Genomic DNA, 22587 nt, shown 5'->3' on the forward strand with positions numbered 1-22587 from the left:
CCCCATGATATTCCTGCTATTTAGCCTCAGCTATCACTCTCTATCATATTTCCTTTGTCTCTTAGGCATCCATAGTGCCCCACTCTGTGCTGATGGATGTCAGGTAAGTCCACCTGTCATAACAGTCCCTCCCAGTCTACGTGTATATCAGAACAAGTTTGCTGATCAGACACTGGCCTGCTTTCTCATTGGCCCCTGGATCTTAATAGGATCCCAGGGACTCTGTTGGGGGATTACGGCTCCAAACTCTCGACTTTGGCCACTCTCTGTGTCCTCCAGTCATGGGTACAGCGGTTTAGGGGGGCGCCGCACATGCATAGACCCAGAGGGGCGCCATCAAAAGACAAGATCACATCAAGAGGAAGAAATCGTTGGTTTCAGCTCGAAGGGGGGGCTGCGGCAGTGTGACCAATTACTTGAGGGGACAAACTATCATCTCCGGGAAAAGGAATATCTCTTTTCTTCATACATTTCATTCATCAACAATTTTCTCACATTTTTCTAAGGTTCTTTTGTATTGAACTGGATTATAAAGAATCTTTTTGGGACCAATTCAACATCCAAGTGAAAGTGTTTGGATTATCCTCTGAGATCGGCTGCGTCCTTTACCATCTAAGGGATCTACCTGCTTATCCCCTGTACCTGGAACAACTTAGATGAGCTCAACCTGTTAATAACTCACCAAACAACAAGTGCAAGGCCTGCATTGACCACTTTATGACTGCAGCATTATTCTGTAACAACATTGAAACCAATCCTTAAATGTTTCTTTACGTGCAGCTGGCAACCTCTGGATTGACGCTCCAATTTTGACCACTTCCTTCCTTTTGCTCTCATTTCCCCTCAGCTCTCTCCGGCATCTCTTTTCTCTTACTTTTTGTGTTGATTGGTGCATAGTAGTGAGCCATGGTGCTGTTGAAGGTCAAGTTCACCCAGCAGAGGCGGGTGCGTGTGGCCCAGGGCCTGTGGCTGCTGTCCTGGCTGGCAGTGATGTGCGGGGCCTTCATCTTTTGTCTGGGGGTTTATCTCAAGACAGAGCTGCTCCGACGGGCCGAGGTAGAGAGGGGGAAACACACACACACATGCAGTACATTAAGACTAGAAGGCCAAGTGGGGCTTAAGTCTAAAAACACTGACACGAATTTAGTCTAAATTACACAAACGTTGGTTTATATGCTCAGTGATTTGCCTGTGCTTAGGGTTGTTTAATGAGTCTGTCGCTTATCAGTGAATTTTATTTAAAGTTAACGCTACAGTTTAATCTACAAACACACAAAATACTAGTGTACATACAAACACAGTGACACTAAGACACATTCATATATGTACAATCATGAGGATGTTAAAAAGCTTTTGGAAAAATCTACGTTTTCTTTCCAAAATCGTCAGGAATTGAATGGGTTTTGAATTTAAGTAATGTGACCAGTAAGGTGAAGGTCATGACCCCAGCATGATTGGAATTTGTTCAAGCCAACTAGTCATCGGGCTCAATTGATCACTGATTGACTCAGATAGGTTGGAAGCCTGTCCGGTGGATGACACAGGAAAGCTGCAGGCCATGAATACATGCCTTCAGATATATATTGATCTTCAATGAGAGAACAGGTTCCATAACCTCTTCGTTGTGTTGCAAAGTGTTATTGAGTTGGTGTAGAGATAGCTTAGAGGTGTCACCGACTGAAACACAAAGTCAAAGACGCTTGCTTTGAGCTCTCAATCTGAAGACTTGAGACCAACAGAATAGTGTTTCACAGTGATTCACAAGTGGATAATCTGCTTTTATACTTGTTAGACCCACCATCTCATTCAGACAACTTGCTGAGCACTTAACTCTTTGATCAGGCCATTGACAAAACTGATTTTGCCTCATTGAGCTGAAATTATTCCTTTTCAATGAGTGAAGATTATGTGTCCAAAACTCAGTTAAACATAGCAGGCCGCACAGACAGTACAGGATAATGATATTAGACGGTAGCAGTACTGGGCTGGGCTTTTAATGGTCATTTTAAAACAACAATGGGGCAAAGGTGTTTTTACTGCTGGCAGAAATTTGAAAATTCAGCCAATTATAAACTCAGTCCATAATTGACTTTTGCTGTAACCGGGGCAATGAATTCAATTTGTCATCTTCTTGCCATAGTAGCCTTTGCATCCAGCATATCAGCAGCTAATTGAATCTCTTGGCTGCCAAGGTCATTTTTAGAATAGATAATGCTAATTGAATGCAGGATTATTACTTGCTAAAGTGGGTAGAGGAAATGACAAAGTGACCTGCAGTTGGCTGCTGCTCTTGTCCAGCTCTTATGGCAACTATTATCTTTGACTGTGATTTTTCTTTCTTGAGGTGATGGATAACACAGAGATCCACGTGGTGCCCAACATCCTGATGATGGTGGGCCTGGCCTCCATAGGCACTAACTGGGTCGCCAGTCGAGTATGTCAGGACTCCCTGGACGCAAGCCGCTTCCCACGTTGGAAGGTTCTCCTGCTGGCCTGGTATGCCACAGCCGCAGTTCTCTGTTGTATGCTCATCACCGTCGTGGTGCTCAGCTACGCCCTGCAAGGACACCTGGAGGAGTCCCTGAAGGTGGGGTCACTTGGCTGGGTAATGATTGGCAGGAGTGACAGGAGGTCAGGGTGCAGAGAAGGTGTCAGTATCTGTCCCAAAAAAAACACTGAACCTGCTCACCATAAACTGCTTTAGCTGAAAGAGTCAGACAGCCGTCTAAAATGTGATGGCAGAGTTTAAAGGTTTAGGATGGAAAAGGGTTCTATTAATTAAAAAACACACTTTTACCTACTTATCCTCAGCTATGCATGAATTTAAAGTAAACAAATGCTTGTGCAGGAGAGGTAGGAAGCTAGGAGTGTATACAAAGACCTCTCCTAAAAACTCAAGACAAGTTAACCATAATTACATTAAATAAAAATAATTTTAATACACATTTAGAAATGAGTATGTATAAAAAAAGGAAAAGAGGTTGAAACTGAATCTAAGAAACATAATTACAGTAAACTCCTGGACAAGAGAAAGATGGAAAAAAAATGCACTACAGCCAGTCATTGCAAATGAATTTCTGGACATATTTAACCAACAATAAAGTGAAGGATTACAGTTCGTTTAAATGTGCTGAAACCAGTAATGCACTCGAAATAAAGAGTTCTTTTAGTGCTCATATTTGTTGTATATCGATTCATTTACAATGCAGAAGAATTTAACCAACAAACCAGGCAACAATGAATAAAAATAGGCTTTGAATTTAACTGACAATCTCTGTAATATGGAAACAGCTAGAAACTGCATTCTTGAAGACGCCTGCCCTCCCTCCCTCCCTCTCTCTCTTTCTTTTTCCTGTCCTCGCTCTCAGGTGGGCCTGAGGAATGGTATTCGTTTCTACAAGGACACAGACGTGCCGGGCCGTTGTTTTCAGAAAGAGACTATCGATCGTCTGCAGATGGAGTTTCGCTGTTGTGGAAACAACAACTTCAGGGATTGGTTTGAGGTTCAGTGGGTCAGCAACAGATATCTGGACTTCACTTCCAAGGATGTCAAAGAGTGAGTGAATATCAATACAGTGATGTGCAAATTATGAGCTGCAGGGAGGTGACATGATGAATTAGAAAGAGAGGAGAAACTGAGTCAACAGGACTGATGAGGGAAGAGTACAAGCCAGAAAGGAGAGGGGGAAAAGAGATGAGGTGGAGGTCTAGATGACAGATAAGTAGACTTCACATCCAAAAAGGTCAAACAATATGTTACGGAGGAAGGATTGAGGGATGCTGGAAGAAAAAGAATGATGCTAGAGTGGAGGAGGAGACTTATTTGAAGTATATTAAAAATAGATCTGGCCTTTACTTTCGAAGGGAGTGAGAGAAATGGATGGAAAGGTTGTCCGTGAAGCAAACAGAGACGAGTTGGTTGAAGATGAAATAAGTGAAAAGCAAGGAGTAAACAGAAAGGTTATGACATGATGACACCTGTGAAGAGGCACTGCTCAAGGCCTTTTCTCTACTTTTACCTCCCAGAGGATTACTATAAACGAAAGAGCTTTCACCTTTTATTCCTTCCTTCCTTCTTTTGGCTCTCACTCTTCCCCCATTTCAACCTCTTATCAATCTGTTTCCATCAACTTTCTTCTTCTTTCTGTCCCTCCCTAATTTCTCCTCCAGTCGTATCCGGAGTAACGTGGACGGGCGTTTCCTGTTGGATGGCGTTCCCTTTAGCTGCTGTAATCCCGCCTCTCCACGCCCCTGCCTGCAGTACCACCTGACAGACAACACTTTCCACTACAACTATGAGTTCCAGTCAGAGGAACTCAACCTGTACAGCCGTGGCTGCAGGCAGGCTCTGGTCGACTACTACATGAGCTTGATGAATTCAACTGGTCCAGGTGTGCTGTCAGTCATCTTAATACAGGTGGGTGACATGACAGCCTAAATAACTCTCTAGAGGAAATAATTTATCAAAGTTTTTACTGACCATTTAATTACTCTGAGCTATTTTCTTCACCAGGCACATTTGTTGAGAAATTACCCCCACGCAGACTAAAAAAAGAGAAAAGAATATTGAATAATAGTCCTGATTGATACATAGACTGTCATGACAACTGAAAAAAAGAAAACATCACTGAGACGCATTGATTTCTCTCTTTTAATCAAACATTCATATTCACTCCTTTGCTGGATCACAGTATCGATGGCACATTCTCTTTGAATAACAAACAAGCGAGACCAGAGGCTGGAACAGGACGCTCACACACATGTTTAACAGAGCATCGTTACACATGGCCTGCAGCTACTCAAACAATCAATTTTTTTAATGCAGCAGCTCAGTATGGTGTTTTTTTTCTAGTACATACAATATGACAGGGACAGATGGATGCCATGTGAGGAGCTACCAAGGCCTCAAGCTGAGCTGTGAAATAAAGTCTGATTTTCAACCAAAAGTCTTGCTTTGAATCGTGTTGCCTGAGATGAAACAGAAACAGGAAAGAAGCATAAGATCAAACTCAAAATGTCTGCATCACAACTGGTAGCTATAGTGCAGGTGTTGATTTTAATGGACTGCAGCAGTGTTTACAATTTGGGGATGCAAACCCCATTTTGTTTCAAGAATCACTAGATAAAAGTGTGCATGTTTTAAATATTGACTTTCCATCCCATTCTCATGCTTGAAATCCATCAGTGAAACATAATAATTTGTAATAATGTAGATTTTTTCCAAAGTGATTTGGTATCACAACTGAATCAGAATCAGCAAAACTTTTATTACCATTGTCTGTCGCAAGATAATGGAAATTTATCTTTGACATGGCTCACACACATTGAATAAAAGCATAAATATAGCAAAAAACAAATGTATAGCTTGGGAAAAAACTGTATATACACATAGAGTTATAGAGTAGCCTATGGCCGTATGCCACAGTTCACATCTCTGATATAACACGATGGATTGATTCTAAAAAGGTGACTCTTCTCTTCAGGGTACTGTTGTACATCAGTTTTTTCGAGGCTAACAAGATTTCAGCATCTCATTTGGTGACACACAGTGCAGGCTGACACTGAATTTTAGACCCAGTTTTCACAGAATCCTTATTGCGTCTTTCTGTCCAGATGTCGGTGCTCGTGAGCCTGCGGTACCTGCAGACAGCTGTGGAAGGAGCCATGGCTCTGGAGGACCCAGAGGGCGAAAGTGAGGGTTATCTCATGGAGAAGGGCATGAAGGAAACCTTTGAGGAAGTCAAAGTCAACGTCCTCACCATGCTAAAGTTTGGGCAGGTTGACCCCGGCGCCGAAGGGTCCTCTGAGGATGCAGATGCAGAGAAGTCCGACGAGAAGGCTGCCACCCCTACTCCTGCCAGCTAGAGAGGAAAATGATTAAATATGGTCTGAGGAAGAAGGGATACGGGGGGGGGGGGGGGGGTTGTGTCTGAGGTTTCTTGGTTGTGTGAGTTGGCTGGTGGCTGGTAGAACACCTGTTGGTTTTGACACGTTAGGCTTGATTAACGCTCCACCGATGCAGCAGCCGCAGCTCCCTCGCAGATGGCCCAAACGAGGCAACACATAGGGAATCTTATCAGGCCCTGCACAGACACCAAAACAAACATCTCCTCTGTGCAGGGCCTCATGAATGTGTGTCCATCAGAGAATCTGTTCAGGAGATGTGTAGTACTTTTTGTTGTAATAGAGGAGAATACATTCAGTTTAAATGGGAGTAGCGTGCACACACAGACACATATTTAACTCGTTTTGACAATTTGACTCAAATTTGGCAAAGTGACAATCACATGATGCTAAAGTTCATCCCATGTGCACAGTATTTTTTTGTCTCACAGCTATAGAGTTTGCACTAAACTGCGATGAAATGCTTAGGAACCTGTTAAAATGGCAACGCACATGAATTATATAACCTATTAAAGGTAGAAGTTTTTAACTGCTTTGTAGTGTCTGCTTCCTTTTGTACACAGAGGTAAATTAACTGCCAGTGGGTTATCTGAGTTCAGCAAGGAGAGTTGGATTAAGTGTGTGTGTGTTTGCGTGCGTGTATATGTGTGTGCGGTGCCCTATATGAAGCTGTCATCTTGTCTATTCTGGCAGCTCTGAAACAATCTGATAATCCTGGTGTAGTTAATCCCAGAACTGCTGCAGCAGCAGTATCAGCGCACACTGACAGCACACAGGAACACACTCTGTCATATAGTGACAGACACAGCACACTAATACACCGCGTTGGAAAGTATTTTATAAAGCAAAACAGTGTTTAAATGCTCCTTATTTGCAAAGAATATATCCAATGTGTGCTCCTTCTTGAATAAAACCCTATCACAGAATAAGGCCACTGAATGTTTTCTTTTATTCATAACGAACAGATAAACCTGCTTTCAGTGGTTGCAGAAAGACATTAAGTTTTAATTATAAAACATGAGTGACAGAAACTGATAAAGGAGTGAGGTTTAATTTTTGGTTTCAGTCTTAGTCACATCCTTCAGAAATATTACCTGTAGTAATCCAGTAATTATTTTACAGTAACACAATGGGAGATAGAAAGTGTTTTTTGGTGAATAATATTATATTTCTTAAATAGTTCCAACAAAAATAGTGACAACATTCATCAGAGATATTAATAAAAAAACAACTTATGGCATACACCAACTTGTGATGCACCTGGACACATCATCAGTGATGTTACCTGGGGTCATTGGGTGTTTTGGGTCTTTGGGTCATTGGGTGTTTCAGGTTTTTCAACAATCAGATACCCTCGCCCAAGCTGGGGTTGATCAAGCTTCGGCTTGTGTACAGGTAGCACTTGTTTTTTAATAGAAAAACAAACAAACAAATTTTGCAAGCAATTTTTCATAGTCAGTTCTCAAACATTTCCCATTAATTAAATAGAAAAAGGTATCTTTCAACGTTACAGGCTTTTTAGTGCCAAAGTTCCTCTTTTTGTTACTATACTTCCACCGCAGCTCAACAGGGAAACACAAAGGGGGAATTTGATGCTAAAAAAGACTGTAAATGTGTCAGATATCCACTTGATATAACTAACTCAGACTCCTGTAGCCATGTATAAGCTTCAGATCAACTTTTAAATGCATTTTAGCACAAAATGACTGTGTGGACACACTGTGGATTTTGGCCCCCATCACTTACACTGAAAACACATTGAAGGGGATCCTTTAATAGCCAGTATGAACAGGAGGAATGATTACAGTGAGGAAAACCTCTTTCAGTGTTCATATGGGCACCTGACTGTTGTTTTAACACAAGAATCTATCCTTTAAGTGAGAAGGGACACCTATTGTGGATCATTTGTGTTCAAAATGGGTACATAGCATTGTTCACATATAAATTAATAATAATATTCATCCAATCTGTGTAGACATTCAGATAAAAGAGGTTTATATAGCAACTACGAACCTATCCAAGCTAGAATTAGTCTATAAAATGACAAACACTCGCTGCAGATGCAGAGATAACACATTATAGGTAAAAATAGTGTTCTCTGTATAGAAAGTGCAGCGTCTAAGTGAAAGCAGTGCTGCCTGGTTGTTACGGAAATAATGATGTAATGAGTATTTTTTTAACGAGCAAATAGGAGCTTCTGTCTCACACCACCAGAGGACGCCGTTACACAGTAAGTTTTGTCAGAGCAACACCGTCAATAATTCTGTCAATTTACAGGCAACAACTTGAGTCAAAACCTTCCTGATTTTCACGGTACACCAATGAGTTTTCACAAGATTTTACACCTTCAGCGCCACCTGAATGTGTCAACATCAACATCTGTTTAGGATTAGGTGTTTTTTTTAAAGACAAACATATATTTCCATATTTTACATGCAGATGACATCCATTTAAAGTAGCCGGCAGTGAGTATAGATACGTGTTAGGCCTGTAGTCGTTTGTTAACATCGTATATGAGGAAGTGAGGCACTATTTTCAGCCTTCAAACTCTCCCTGCATACCAAACACAATGCATGTTATTATATATTTTAGGCAACATAATATCTGGAGAGATGTCTGTGTATGTTAGTCTACTGATTGAAGGGCGTATAAAGAGGGAGGCTTAAAAAACGCAACATGTGCGTTTTTGAAAATTCCGGTGTGGTTTTGCAATGAAACCAAAGCAAACTGACACACAGTCAGAGAGGAAGAGACAGCGAGGTGGAGGGAGGGGAAGGGCCGCATAAGTGTCAAACTACTTCACTTGAAGCAAGATGTTTTCCTCTCTTGGATTTATTATATACGTATCGTTGCTGATATTTGTTAATTAGTCGTCTGCTCTAGTGTTTCACAGCTCTTGTGGCACAACAATGGACTCTAACATTATGGAGATAATAGAGGAATTCATGGAAAGTGCGTTGGCGCAATGGGTACGTCATTTATCATTTATCACTTTCAGTTAGAGAAAAGGTCATCATTTCTAGAGGCAGAGAGAGGAGAATAAAACTGGAGGATTGTGGAGAAATCAGTTAGCTGTCCTCACTTCAGATGCAGTGAAGTCTACATTATTTCCAGTCACAGACACTTATATATCTCTTACAACAGACTGTTTTCCAGTTCCATTCACCCAAATAAATGTAAAAGTATGGCTTTGATAACTATTGAAACACACAAAAAGCCTAGATACTGTCTTCTTGCTATTGTGTATAGCCAAACAAACACCCTACTTCTCCTTTTAGCAGCTTCCTTCGTCTCCTTAATGACCAGCTTTCTTTCTCTCTTAGCCCTCACACTTCCGTGTCCTTGGGCTCTTCTGATTTGAAAATAATATAAAGTTATCTCCTGTGTATTCAAGGAAATGCAGTCTCCTTTAAAGTCGGCGGAGGATGTGTATAGCGTTTGTAACAGACTGAATTTCCAGCTGGGTTTTCCACATGGGAGACCAATCAGCCCGGGGGGATTTTTTCCTCTTCTGGTCAATGAACAGAATTTATGATATAATGTGAAACTGTACTGAACCTTGTGGGGATATTCTCTGTAATGTTTCCCCCTTCCAAAGAAGGGTCAGAGGTCAGGTTTAACAGAGTGTGCCCGCAGCTGGCAGAGGTTTAGCATCTCGTTCAAGGGCAGTTATGCACTGACACGAGAGGTTTCACCCCGCTTCTCATATGTTGAAGGACATCCTCTTTATCCGCTCCGCCACCCTATTTACCCTGTCGCACAGGGTCCTGAGCTCCTCTGCCGCACCTTATCAGCTGAACCAACTCGAGCTTGTTACTCTGTTTACCAACAGTGCAGCTTTTAGAAGGTGCAGGTGGGGAATAAACCTCATTATATTGCAGTTTGCATTGGCACAGCTCTTCTTAGCAGAGAGAGAGACCTTGGCTGCGGTCCTGCTTGGCTGCCTGTCCCTGTGAAGTGCTTCCCAGTGTGAGCGCACAGATTCCACCTGTCCAGACAGGTGCACCGACTCAAGTGGCTTCCTTTGTAAAAATGCTTTCCCCTCTCCATCTCCCTCCTTGTCTCTCTCTGTGCCTATTTTTTGCTCCGGCCTCTGTCTTCCTTGTCTTTCTCCACCTCTTGGCTGGTACACACTCAATGCTTTTCTCCACACACACACACACCACACACACACAACATAATCCCTCTTTGGCTCTCACAGGTTCAGCTGTTTGAGAAGATGGTGGAAAGGGAGGATGGAGTCCCGCTCTACAGCCAGTACATGGAAGTAAACTCAATTTCGCAGAGTGTTCAGGACCGTTATCTGAGGCTGACCAACGGGATTTTCCTCAATGAGGTCATGAGGGTCATGTAAGATTGATTAAGATTTTCTTGCTTCATTGCCCTGCAACCTTGCTCAGGCTGCAATAAAAGTGACCACAGAGAAGAGAAAATAAGAGCTAATTCCATGAGCATGTGAGGTCCTTTCCCAGTCAATCTGTAATGTTAGAAGCCCATTTAAATCTAAAATTAAAAGCAGTCTAAAGTGCTCATTTTCAGTCAGCTATGTAAGAAAATTAATGCAAAAAAACCCCCCTAAATTGAGTGTAACCTTGCATTTAGTTCTACAAATTGGCAATAGCTTTTACTAATATGTAAAAAAGGGTGAAAATTGGCCAGCAACTCATTGTCCAATTAAAATCCAAGGCACACGTCTGAGTGAAAACTATTAAAACGCATTAAAATAAGTAAGTAGGACTTTGCTTTTCTTTTCCTTTCTTCCATACATTTGATGTAACATTTATCACATTCCCTTTCATAACCTCACATTGTTCTGCAGCTAGTGTGAAAGGATGGTATAAATGTATGACCCATTCATATTTAGCACAAATTGCCAGTGAATCATGAAATGGGGTTCTGCATACGTGCCACCCTGTTAGTCATCTCTGCTGAATTCCTTATCTCCATGTTCAAATTTTAGCAGCATAAACCCATTTCCCTCTCAACAGGCAAGACAAGATCTTAGTCAGTGTTTGCCGAACAGCTGATTAATTTGGCCTGACCTAAGCCCCGTTATTTCAACAAATAATTGCATGTGGATTCTCACCGCCTGCTTCTCAGGCTCATTAAAATTTTATTCACTCTCTGCTTAAATGCACTGTTGCATAAGAATTTCTCATCTGGAGAGACGTGGTGCTGGGCTGTTTGATCAAGCTGCAGTAAATACACCGCTGTGTCTTTTCTGTGTTCGTCCCAGAGACCCCAACCCCAAGGTGGAACGGCTGTATGACAGCGCGAGAGATGACCACCTGCTGAGAGTCCAGAACTTTTCTATTTTAAATCGACACCTCAGAGCCTTCTACCAGGTAGGGGAGGGTTATGGGGGGGGGGGGGGGGGGGGGGGGTTAGATCAAGATGTTAGATTAGATCATCAGGAGAGAGATTAGGAGTGACAGACTGTGAGTCAATAAAGCATGCACAGGTTTTAAATACTGAGATAGACTTTATAAGAGTTTGTTTTTGATCACAATGGAAGTAACTGTATTTCATAAGTCATGTGGAAGTGCCATGCGTTGTACTTCCACATTTTTTAAATCACATCTAGTACAGATGACTAATTTTGCATGACTAGATATTCACAAACAAGCCAAATAGTAGGTAAACAAAAGCAAACTCCACACGCTGTATCTCATGGTCTTACAGCTGAAAGCTCAGCTGTTAAGTGTTTGTCAAACTATCTCCAAGGTGAAGAATGACTTTTCACTCTCAGCCACATAGCGTTGAAACTGTCAGAGTGCTGCAAAGAGATTAGTAATCTGGTTTTATGGCTGCATCTGTATTTTTATATTAACAATGGATAAAACTCTGTAAAGTGAAAAGGGTTGCTCTGAGTGGCAAACCTACAGAAAATCATCACTCAGTTCTGCAGTTCCTCTCTGCATTGTTTTGGTTTTATGGCCCACAACTTCACTGTTTTGGTTCACTCTCACCACTGTCATCCACCTATTTCCAGCAGCAGAGAAAAACTAAACCTTGCACTGTTCCAGCACCAAATGGCAGACAGGCAAAGCTAGCAGCTAACTGGCTAATTGGTGAACGTAGTGAAGCCTTTAGCTACTAAAGAGTCAGATATTTCTCTAAGATGTTGATGGAGGCCAAACTGGAGCTAAAAGGAGAGCAGACGTTGGACTTATATTCATCTGCTTGCCAGAAAAACAACTCCAAAATGCCAGTGTTGCTCTGTGTCTGCTGGATGTGTAAAAAGGCAACGTTTTTGCTGACATATTCACCATATTATCTTTATAAGGTGATAACATGTCAATGTTGTAATTACAGCTTGTTCCACTGCCCCCAAGTGGCTGAAAAAAAATCAATGAATGCTGCTAAGAAAGCTGTGCATTGTACTTCTTGATTTTAAATCACATCTAGTACAGTTTACTACTTTACCATACGTACTTGATCAAAAACTACACAAATATCAACTCATTTGTAATTGTCAGTGTGCTGCAGATGAGGAATCTTTGAATTTTTTGCAAAGTTATTCTTTGAATTTATTGTTTCTCTCAGCCTTTATGAAGCTTATGAAATAGCATAAAAAGTTGCCATCTAACAGCATTTGTACCACTTTCATGTCTGTGTTTTAAATATAAAGCCACAGCTAACAGTCAATTAGCTGAGCTTAGCATGAAGACTGAAAACAGGGGAAACAGCTAGCTTGTCTCTGTCTTAAGTTAACAAAACCCACCTTAGTTGACACATTATATCTTGTTTGTTTAATAGGTACAAACCTGAAATATAAAAATGACTTTCTGAATCATGGAAGTCAAATAGCCTCGTCTCACACGTCTCACACATACCCTACATAATATGTAAACATATTTCCTGAAACGTCAAACTATGTCTTTTGTGGTAGTTTTATCTTTATATAAATATTACCTCAACAAAGTGTAAATGGATATTTTGATATGCTTTAAAGCTCTGTGGCATTATCTTAGCAGTAAAGCAAGTCAGTAGACAGACAGGTGATGTTGAGGTAAGTCCGTGACACACTAATGAGCCAGGCCACAATCATTTGGAGATGGTCAGTAGATTGAGCTTCATCTGATGCACTTTAGAAAAATGTCTTGTGTAGAACTGTTCACTTGCACAAACACTTCTAGTCAAAAAGTTCCCCAAAATACCATTGTAGTGGCTTTTTTGTGGATGGGCTGAAATGACCCCCAACTCATTATAAATAGAAAAGCCTTGTAAATCACTGAAATATCCTTTTAAAAAATAACTCAGGGCCACAACAAATGGCGAGGGAGAGGGGGGGGGGGGGGGGGGGGGGGGGGGGCTGGCGAAGCAGTTGTCTTGCTGTAAGGTAGCAAAAAAATGGAAGACAAGATGGAGGAGTGAAGCAAAGCTCAACTTACAGCCTTGAATATTCCTCCTAAGGATACTGTAAAAAGTTTCAAGTGCACACAGGGGGTGGCGGAGCATTTGCACAAAAGAGAAGATGAAACACAGAAAATTTCCATCCTCAGTAGACGTGTCCCGGCTTATTATCAGGCAAATGGGGTGAGAAAAATGGAGGAGTGGCGAGCTGAATATTTCAGCTGCAGCTGTGGTTAGGAGGTTGAGGAAAGAAAGAGAATAACTCTCTATCAAATAGCTCTCAGCATCATGCATTTCATAATATGCATTGTAGGTGGCATTTGAGGAAATGACACAATTCTTTCCCCTAAGGATGATTCAAAGGCCTCCGTTCGCAGCAGAGAAAGCCCCTCCGAGTACTAGTCAGGTGGATTGAACAAGCACCGCTTAGTTTGTCACACAACATAAGAACAGGAGTCTACAAGGCCTCACTTCCTAATTTTCAGTGAATCACTAATGTCCCTTGAAAGCTCAGAGCAGCACAAAACACTGGCGATAATTGGGAAGCTCAGATCAGGTCGGCATTACACGAGAATTTTACCAGGTGCTCTCAGAATAGGCTCCACTGTTGCTGTGGGCGTTTACTTCCACATTGGTCTCAGTTTTACTTCACTGTCTGTTTTCTGACAACGCTGTGTTGCTATGTATGTGTTTATGTGTGTGTGTGTGGGTGTGTGTGTGTGGGGGGGTGGGTGTGTGTGTGTGTGTGTGTGCGTAATACAATGACAGCAGTGTGCAGCAGCCCAGCAAGGCTCAATATTCTCTACTGTGACCTCAGCTTCTCTAATACCGCTACAGTGTTATTTATGTACACGTACAAGCATGAAGGCAGAGAACACGATACAGTATTTACTCTATTTACTCTATTACTCTATTGTGTTGTATTCTACTGTATTCTATTCTGACTATTTGTCCAAATCTAATCAGTTTTTCCTGTTTGTTTGTTTCATTTCCATTCTTTTTTTTTTTTTTTTAGTTTTTTTAGTTTTATTCTATTGTATTCTTTTGTTTTCTATTCTAATCTATTCTGCTCTGTTCTATTGTATTATTTTCTATTCTATTCTATTCTATTCTATTCTATTCTATTCTATTCTATTCTGTTCTATTCTACTCTATTATCTTGTGTTCTATTCTATTGTATTTAATTTGTGTGCTATTCTATTCTATTCTATTCTATTCTATTTAATTTGTGTACTATTCTATTCTATTCTATTCTATTCTATTTAATTTATGTACTATTCTATTCTATTCTATTCTATTCTGGTATTCTGCTCTAGTATATTCTATTTGTTCTATTCTATTGTCTTTCATTTGTTCTATTCTATTCTATTTTGTTCTGCTCTGTTATATTATTTTCTGTCTATTTTCTGTCATGTGTTATATTCTATTCTATTTGTTCTATTGCATTCTATCTAAAAAGCCTTTAATTCCTCCTGAATGGAGACACTCAGCGTTCGGCCGTGTTAACAGGATTTTAAATGTTAATTATTGATCCAACATGTTAACTTATTTATTGACTTGACAAAGATCTCGGTTTTCAGTAAACTGAAATATTTTTAAGGCTGTTGAGGATCCAATAAATAACGTTTCAATTAACTTCAAACAAACTGCAGATGGAATCTGGTTTGCACAAGTTCCTAAATCCTAAAGGCAAAAAAACAGTAAAGATAAAGTAAGAAGCGAAACGGCCCACAGACGTGTTGGAAATCATTAAGGGAACTTGAATGTGGAACATGAAAAACAATCCAAACAACATAAAGAGGAATTATTTGGAAAAGATAATGTTGCAGATGGATTTTAATTCTCTTTACGACTGCAGCAGCTTGATGGCAAAGTTTGTTCCAAATTCAAGACTATAGAAGAGTAGATCATTTTCAGAGGCAGACTCACAGAGGGATGAAGACTAATTCCTTCTCTTTTACTATAGTTCCACCGGAAAAATGTTGTACGTCCTCTAGAAATTAACATCAAGAGAAACCTGGAAGCCTGACAATCTTAACACAGCAGGTGTTACCCAAGTTGTTAATCTCTTACTTAAGCAGGGTGTGTAACTGCACTGAATGATGATGTATAAAATATAGTGCAGGAGGGATTTGGTTGAATGTATGTATTTTGGCCGTATCATGCTGCAGAGGGAATTGTTCATGAGAGGACATTTGCATGCCAACAACAACAAGTAGCTTGTATATAATTTTCAGTCTGGCTAATCTGCAGAAGTCTTGTTTGGCATCATGAACCACGAGGCTGCACGATGACCAACACAGAGCTGCAGTGGCTGGTATCCCACATGCCCTGAAGGAGCAGAAACTTCAGGTTGGCTGCACATGCCTCTGATGCCAAACCCGCACACAATGGAGCCGCTGAAGGGAGTGCTTGCCTCTTGGTACATTTCCCCTCTCAGTTTATAAATTACAGTACACAACAGAGAGAGAGAGAGAGAGAGAGAGAGAGAGAGAGAGAGATGTAATTGTGACTTGCTTCTGTACTCTGGTGATTTTTGCATCGATGGACCGCAGGAGAATGTGAACAGGCTTTCAGAGCAGTTGGGATAGGAGCTCGCCAAAGTCAATGTGTGGCTCTTTGACAAAAAAAACATTTTTAATTAACAGGGAAATGCTTCTCTCCATCTCAGAGTTTAAGACCAACTACAGTAAATAAAGTAATAAAGTAGCGGGCAGATGACTTTGCTGAAATTCTTTTAACAAAGTCATCTGCCCGCTACACTGGTATCGCACTAGATGGCAACGTAGGAGGATCAAAGTACTGCAGGTCCACATGACATATACTTCTTCTTGCTGCCAGAAAAGCCAGGTTTCTGGAAAGGGAATGTCTGAGGCGTTTGCCATTCAGCTTGATTCAGCGTCATTTAGAGTCTGTCAGGAGGTTTGTCCAAGACATCAAGGCAGAAACTACAACTTCGCTGAAACAAGCTGACCACAGTGTTGGTGGACTTTCTACTAGTCCTGAATCCCCATGTTTACTCTTTGACGCATTATAAATCCCTCCCATTGCAGGACCAAAGAAGAAATATCCAGATTTGAATTACATTACCTGCCGTAAATGATACAGGACCAATTTACTCACTGTGGTCCACAGTATAGTAAAATTCATCATAAGCTCTAGTAAAGCAGGTCTATTACTGAGAAGGTTTATATGCACAGTATGCCTGACACATTCTGTGGCTGAGATTAAGCTGTTTTAATAAAAGTGAGTAAATAGCAGCCCGTGTTTGATTTTTGAGGTCAATATCAATATAAATAGTTTAAAGTTTAAAAAAAATCTGATGATGATATTGTTGGTTCCCAGTGAAAATCATGTATGATCTCCATATTTGGTGATTTTGAATATGAAGTGTTCCCGTATGGGTTGAGGAAGCCCTCTGACTACTATCCTACTTCTCAAACTAAATAAACAATTAAAAACCCATTTCATTATTGGTTAAATTGTCACCAAGCTGAAAACTGCTGTTTTTCTTAGCTCATCAAAAGTTAATGTTTTAGAGAAACGTGGTTTTCAAAGAATAGCAACAATATATTAGCCGATATTTGTTTAAACTTTTTTGGGAATGTTTGCGTTTCTTTGACAGTGACAAGTGAAAAGTCTGCTTACAGGTCTTGGGGAGTATTACTGCATATGTGAAAAATGTTTTATAAAGCCTTTTGTTGTTCTAGAGCGAGATGGGTAAAGTCTGATAGATTTTAACAGTGGTTAGTGTGTAAGACTTCAAGTTTAGAAATGAAAAACATCTGGGGATGTGGAGCCTGCTCCTTATCTCTGCTTAAAGCTAGCAACAATATTAGCCTCTACTAGCATAACACATCTGAATCCGTACAGCAGAGTGACTCTTGTCATGTTGCATTGTGGGTAATGTAGGCACCAGGCTGACAAGTAAGAAGAATGCATGAAATAAAGAAGACAATATCTCTTGTTCTGCTGCATCGATTTTGATCTTTTAACTGTCCATCATGAGTCTGACAGTAGAATAAGAGTGCAGTAGTGTATCTGTAGAGTACTCTTAGCCACCAGGACAACCCTTAAACAAACATTTTTGATAAAGATTACTTACGTTTGGTTACTAAATAATTATGAGCAAGATATTTACTGAGCAGGATATTTTACAGTGCTCTCTGGTGGAAAAACTATGCAATGACGACACTGTTTCTAAACTACTGCAAACATCTTTGGCATTTCTGTACTGCTATTTCTTGTAACTTATTGCTGATATATCTGTGATGATGACCAATAATATTGGCCATGCCAATGTACTGTCAAGCAGTGGAAATCTTTGATTAGTAAATAGTAATGGGTTCTTTTGTGTTTGACATCAAATATGATGTTTTGTGACTCTGTACTTTGTTACTGTGCCATGTCTGTCGTGGCTTTCACTGCCTGCTGCCCCACATAACCCATATTTTCTATCCACAAGGGCATCTACAGAAGCAATGCAGATATATTGTTAAAACATTGGTAATCATTCATGGCATCTTTTCTATTTCTGTTTTTTTTAAGAATCCTGAGAATGAGCTTCACTGAAATATATTAAACCTAATCTACAGAAGCCTTGTTGACCTGTAAGAACAAATGAAAAGTTACTCTTATCATATATCTTCTCTTTGTTTACATCACAAACTGCAGCAGGCTGGTGGAAAGTTTTTCTGTCGTCGTTTATTCAGGCTCACTGTGGGCAGACAGACAGGACAGGCCAGGCGATCACTTCATGTTTTCCACTAAACTCTTCACATTTATTCTTTTCTCCAGGAAGACCTGCAGCAGTTGATACTGATGCCTCTCCCAAACATTGCCATTCTGGGGCAGGACCCCCTAACAGGTACAAGATAAGAGAGTGATCGTATCAGAGCCATGTCTCTCGGCAGCAATGAAGTAATTATACTTCATATACAAGTCCATATCTCTGCTATGTGTGAAACACATTAAGGTGATAATGATAGCCAGGCTGATGGTTGGGGGTGGAGATGATGATGATAATGATGATGATGACAGTTATTTCTGTGTCCTCAGAGGCAGCCGTGGAAGAACTCAGACGACTGTTGCTGCTTTTACTAGGATGTGCTGTGCAGGTGATCACACACTCACATGACCATCACGCTTTTTGAAGGTCGATGCAACCAGTAAATAATACTGATGTTCAATATTATACATTGTAGCCATGCTGGTGGTGCGGCTCCATAGATGGTGTTAGTTCATGACAAGATATCTCTTATTATTTGAGCCGAAAAGATTAGTCGATTAATCAATTAATTGATCAACAAAAAATAATTTGCAACTGATAATTCTGATAATCAATTAATTGTTTAGGTCCTTTTTAAAGCAAATATGCCAAAAATTTGATGGTTTCAGGTTCTCAAAATTTAATTTTTGCTGCTTTTCCTCATCTTACATTACAGGAAAATGTATGTCCTTATAGACTGTTGTGTGGACGCACAACAGTCTAGAAAGATAAATAAAGATATTTAATGTCAAAGTGAAAACAGATCTCTACAAAATGATCTAAATCAATCACAAATATAAAATACAAAATACATGTTTGCATGAGTATGCTCCCCGTTTAACAGGACAAATCTAAATCATCACTGGTGCAGCCAACTGATTTTAGAAGTCATAATTAGTTAAATGGAGATCATGTGTGTGTCATCAAGAGGTTTAGTAGGGCTTGTAGTATGAATGCACCTGTATCTGGAAGGTTAGTATCATGGCAAAACCTATATCACGAACATCTCGTCACAACAAAACACATTGATCATTATTATTCATGTAAGGTGGATCAGCATTGCTAATTTTTAGTAAAGAATTGACTGAAAAATAAAATTATTACTCAGAATTAAATATATTTTTTTGCAGGTTTGCAGACCTTTTTACAGTCAGGGAGGAGATTTTATTACATCATGTGTGGACCATATTAAATATGATATTTAACAAAAGGATCACGGCCTGATACTGTATATTGCCACATGGATATATTTTGATCTAACACACACACACCTGACATTTCATCCTACTGTGTCTACAGTGTGAGAATAAGGAGACGTTCATTCAGCAGATCCAGTCTCTGGACATTGAGACCCAGGCAGGCATCGCCAACTGTATTCAGCAGGTATGCTCAAGTGTAGAATTATTCAAATCAAGCACCCTCCAAATATAAAAGGCATTCACAGACTGACCGTCAATTTGAAGAGATATTGTCCTGAGGAGATACTTCTAAGGGGATTTTTTTTTTGCCTAAAAATGATTTGGCAAAGAATTTGACCTGTAGGCAGAGAGAGTGAACTATTATACCTTCAACTGGTGCTTCAAGTAAATGTGAAAATGAGCTGCTTGTCATTCTGCTGGCAGCCTTTTAAGGACCTCTGGGTGCCCCTTTGCTGCCACCGTAGGATGGATCCTCCACCCTCATGTACACGTCTCCACCTCTGTCACATCCTCCTCTCTCCTTCATCTCTTTTATGTCATTCTCTTCTTTTCTGTCCCCCCCAATAAAACATAAATGCCAAATTGTACTCTTTTAAAAAATACCCCCCATGAATAATTGCCAGCATTACAAAAACAGCATGTTGCATACCAGCATGTCTGAATAACAGTAACAGCGTGCTGCCCACCTGCCTCTTTTCTGCCAGGTTTCTCAGCCTCATAAATCATAGAGGTGAGAGGTGCTCTTCCTGTGTGGATGGATGCACCCCCTGCTTGCTGTTCATATGCCTTCTGCCCGAGGACATTTCAAACCTGTCTACATGATCATTAGTTTTGCATGCATTAGTACAGCATTTTTGGACCCACTTCCCTAACAGATACATTCCCAAAGATTGTGTTTTTTTCCATGTTGCACACAGATACACAGATTCTGCTTGGTATTCACACAGCCTTCACACTGCATCGTTTGTCCCCAGATCTGCCATTTTGTGTCAGGTTATCCAGATGCACATTGATCTTATCATAGAGACCTGAGAAACTGTCCTTGCTTCAGGTGACTCAGGACCCTCAGACGGTGCTGCCGCTTCAGTGGGAGGAGCTGGTGGAGGTGGAAGGTGCGGACCTACAGCTGGTGTTTAGCTTGATGGCCAAACAGATTCAAAGCATGCTGGCGCAGAGAGACACACACCTGCAGGTATGCAAACATACTTAAATCACATCATAATGGTCACACCACAGGGAGAAATACTGGAACACAAGATATAAACATTCAATTATACCTGACTGTATAGTACAGCTGATTGGACACATGGGGACAATAAACTGCTCTGTCTCTTTACATACATGTGTACTGTCTACACCAGTTCAGACAGAGGGAGTCAAGGGCTGCAACTAACAATTACTTTCATTATCGATTAATCTGCTGAATATTTTCTTGATTAATTGATGAATTGTGAAAATTGTGAAAAATGCCCGTTATAAATTCTTAGGATCCCACAATGACGTCTTCACTTATCTTACTTTGTCCGATCAACAGTCCAAAATCCAAAGAAATTCAGTTTTCTATTATGTATGACATAGAAAAGCTTCAAATCATCACATTTGAGAAGCTGCAACCAACAAATGTTATTCTATATTTATATTATGTGATTTTTGCTTGATGAATTATTATTTGATTATTAAAATAGTTGAATAGATGAATTTTTTGTTGATTGTCTAATCAACTAATCGTTATAGCTCTTAATGGAGTCAGAGGCATATATGGCTGCAACTACAGTGCTGTGGGAGCATGTGAATCACTTGCATTTCTACAGATTTATTTTGTGCTTTAAAATTAGTTTAAATTAAATCTTTTACGGCATCCTTGCGGTGGCCTTGTGTTTTAAGACAGACACCATGAAATATAACCATAACGTCCCCAGTTTGATTCCTGCAGGGGACTTTTGATTTATTTATGTATTTATTGTTTATTTAACAAGGACAGTGCACAATATCTTTATTGTACCAGATACAGCTAAGAGCTCATTTCCATCTGTAGTCTCTGGGCGGAGGCCAGCAGTGATGTGCAAGTTGCCGAAGTAAAAGCTGTCAGTTGTGTTGAATTAAAACATTAATACCTTGAAAACAGACACGGTAAAAACATCAAAAAGAATAAAAAATAAAGAATAACAAAACTATTCTCTGACAAAGGAGAATACCATCAGTAATCTTGACATCTTCAAGAGCAAACATTTATCATTAGAAGAACCAGACACGTAGTACTAATGTTGGTCGACACACTCAGTGTAGCACAACAACTGTTGGTCTGAGTATCCTTCAGCCACATTTCCAAACTAGATTTTAAATGTCAAAAAAAGTTAAAAGCCAAAAAATAACCCTCAAAAAGTGTGTTTGGCATTTTTGTGGAGGCTTGTGCGATGTTTTCCATTACACACGTGTCATATGATGAGTCTGTTTATGAAGTTATGAAATTTAATCATCTGAAAATTAGAACATGCATAAGTAGGTCTTGTTTCATCAGGGCTTAATTGGGTCACTTATTTGATGAACATTTCATATGCCACGCTCTCATATTCAGTTTGTTGCTATTATTTACCACTTGCAGTCGTAGTAATTCTGCCTTGACATAAATTAAATCTCAATTCAATTTAACAGGCTGAGTATAGTGTGGAATATACTGTAAAGTTCACTGTGAAATAGCTTTGGGATCCATGTAAGTTTCAATAAATAATAATATTAAAAAAAACAATAAATGAAAAAGGAAAATGCAAGTCAGTGGACTCGAGTTGCTCCTGTGAAAGTCCATAAATTAATTTCAGATTCCTTTTTTTGCTCATGTTTTCTGACTTTGAACCCACCCTGCTTGCTTAAAACCACTGAGGTTCCACTGAGACCTCTTACCAGCTTTTATTGCATAAAAAGACATTATTAAAGGAATTGTCAGGGTTTTGTATGATTGATAATGCTCTAAACCTTTCGTTACAAGCTTAATATAAGGTCAGATCAGCACACTTTGATCAAATAATTTCCACAGACTCAAATAAGCCCGGATAAACCAAGGGCTCACTTTGCTCTGTGTTTGGATTTTGTAACAGACACAAACAGAATTTCCTCTTGCTGTTGTGTCACAGAAAATTTGAAACCCAGCATATTTTGTAGGAAAAGAAATTGCAAAAAACAAAGAACATGATCACATCGCTGTACTTTCAGTCAATGCAATATAAAGAGTCACTATTACTCACTATACATGACTGTCTGTAACATTCAGAGGATTTAGATTTCTAAGTATCCAACACTTCCTGCTTATGATCTCCTCCTTTCTCTCTCATCTCTGTCATTCTCACTCTCCTCTCTTCCCCAAAT

At 40.0% G+C, this 22587-nt stretch overlaps 2 protein-coding genes across 5 annotated transcripts in view; both read left to right on the forward strand.

Moving 5' to 3' along the window:
* The first annotated feature begins 238 nt into the window (after nt 1–238).
* rom1b (retinal outer segment membrane protein 1b) lies at nt 239–6830 on the forward strand. The gene is made up of 5 exons (XM_044364210.1): nt 239–1056; nt 2345–2587; nt 3369–3556; nt 4171–4417; nt 5614–6830. The coding sequence occupies exons 1-5, from the start codon at nt 907–909 to the stop codon at nt 5863–5865; spliced, it is 1080 nt and encodes a 359-aa protein (XP_044220145.1). The 5' UTR covers nt 239–906; the 3' UTR covers nt 5866–6830.
* A 1222-nt stretch (nt 6831–8052) lies between these two features.
* The window catches only part of ccdc88b (coiled-coil domain containing 88B), a 51558-nt gene continuing 37023 nt past the window's right edge, over nt 8053–22587 (forward strand). The window contains exons 1-7 of one of the 4 annotated variants that reach the window (XM_044364076.1): nt 8053–8134; nt 10106–10254; nt 11141–11249; nt 18058–18127; nt 18319–18377; nt 19328–19411; nt 20279–20419. In XM_044364076.1, the coding sequence (XP_044220011.1) occupies nt 10124–10254; nt 11141–11249; nt 18058–18127; nt 18319–18377; nt 19328–19411; nt 20279–20419 (594 nt within the window). In that variant the 5' untranslated portion in view covers nt 8053–8134; nt 10106–10123. The other 3 variants (XM_044364077.1, XM_044364075.1, XM_044364073.1) reach the window with 3 other exon arrangements.

This window comes from Thunnus albacares, chromosome 10 (assembly GCF_914725855.1).
Source record: "Thunnus albacares chromosome 10, fThuAlb1.1, whole genome shotgun sequence".
NCBI classification, from domain to species: domain Eukaryota; kingdom Metazoa; phylum Chordata; class Actinopteri; order Scombriformes; family Scombridae; genus Thunnus; species Thunnus albacares.

Coding starts and splice junctions, on each gene's coding strand:
- rom1b (XM_044364210.1), top strand. CDS start 907: ATGGTGCTGTTGAAGGTCAAGTTCACCCAGCAGAGGCGGGTGCGTGTG. Junction 3,557..4,170: donor ACTTCCAAGGATGTCAAAGA/GTGAGTGAATAT, acceptor TTTCTCCTCCAG/TCGTATCCGGAGTAACGTGG. Junction 4,418..5,613: donor TGTCAGTCATCTTAATACAG/GTGGGTGACATG, acceptor CTTTCTGTCCAG/ATGTCGGTGCTCGTGAGCCT.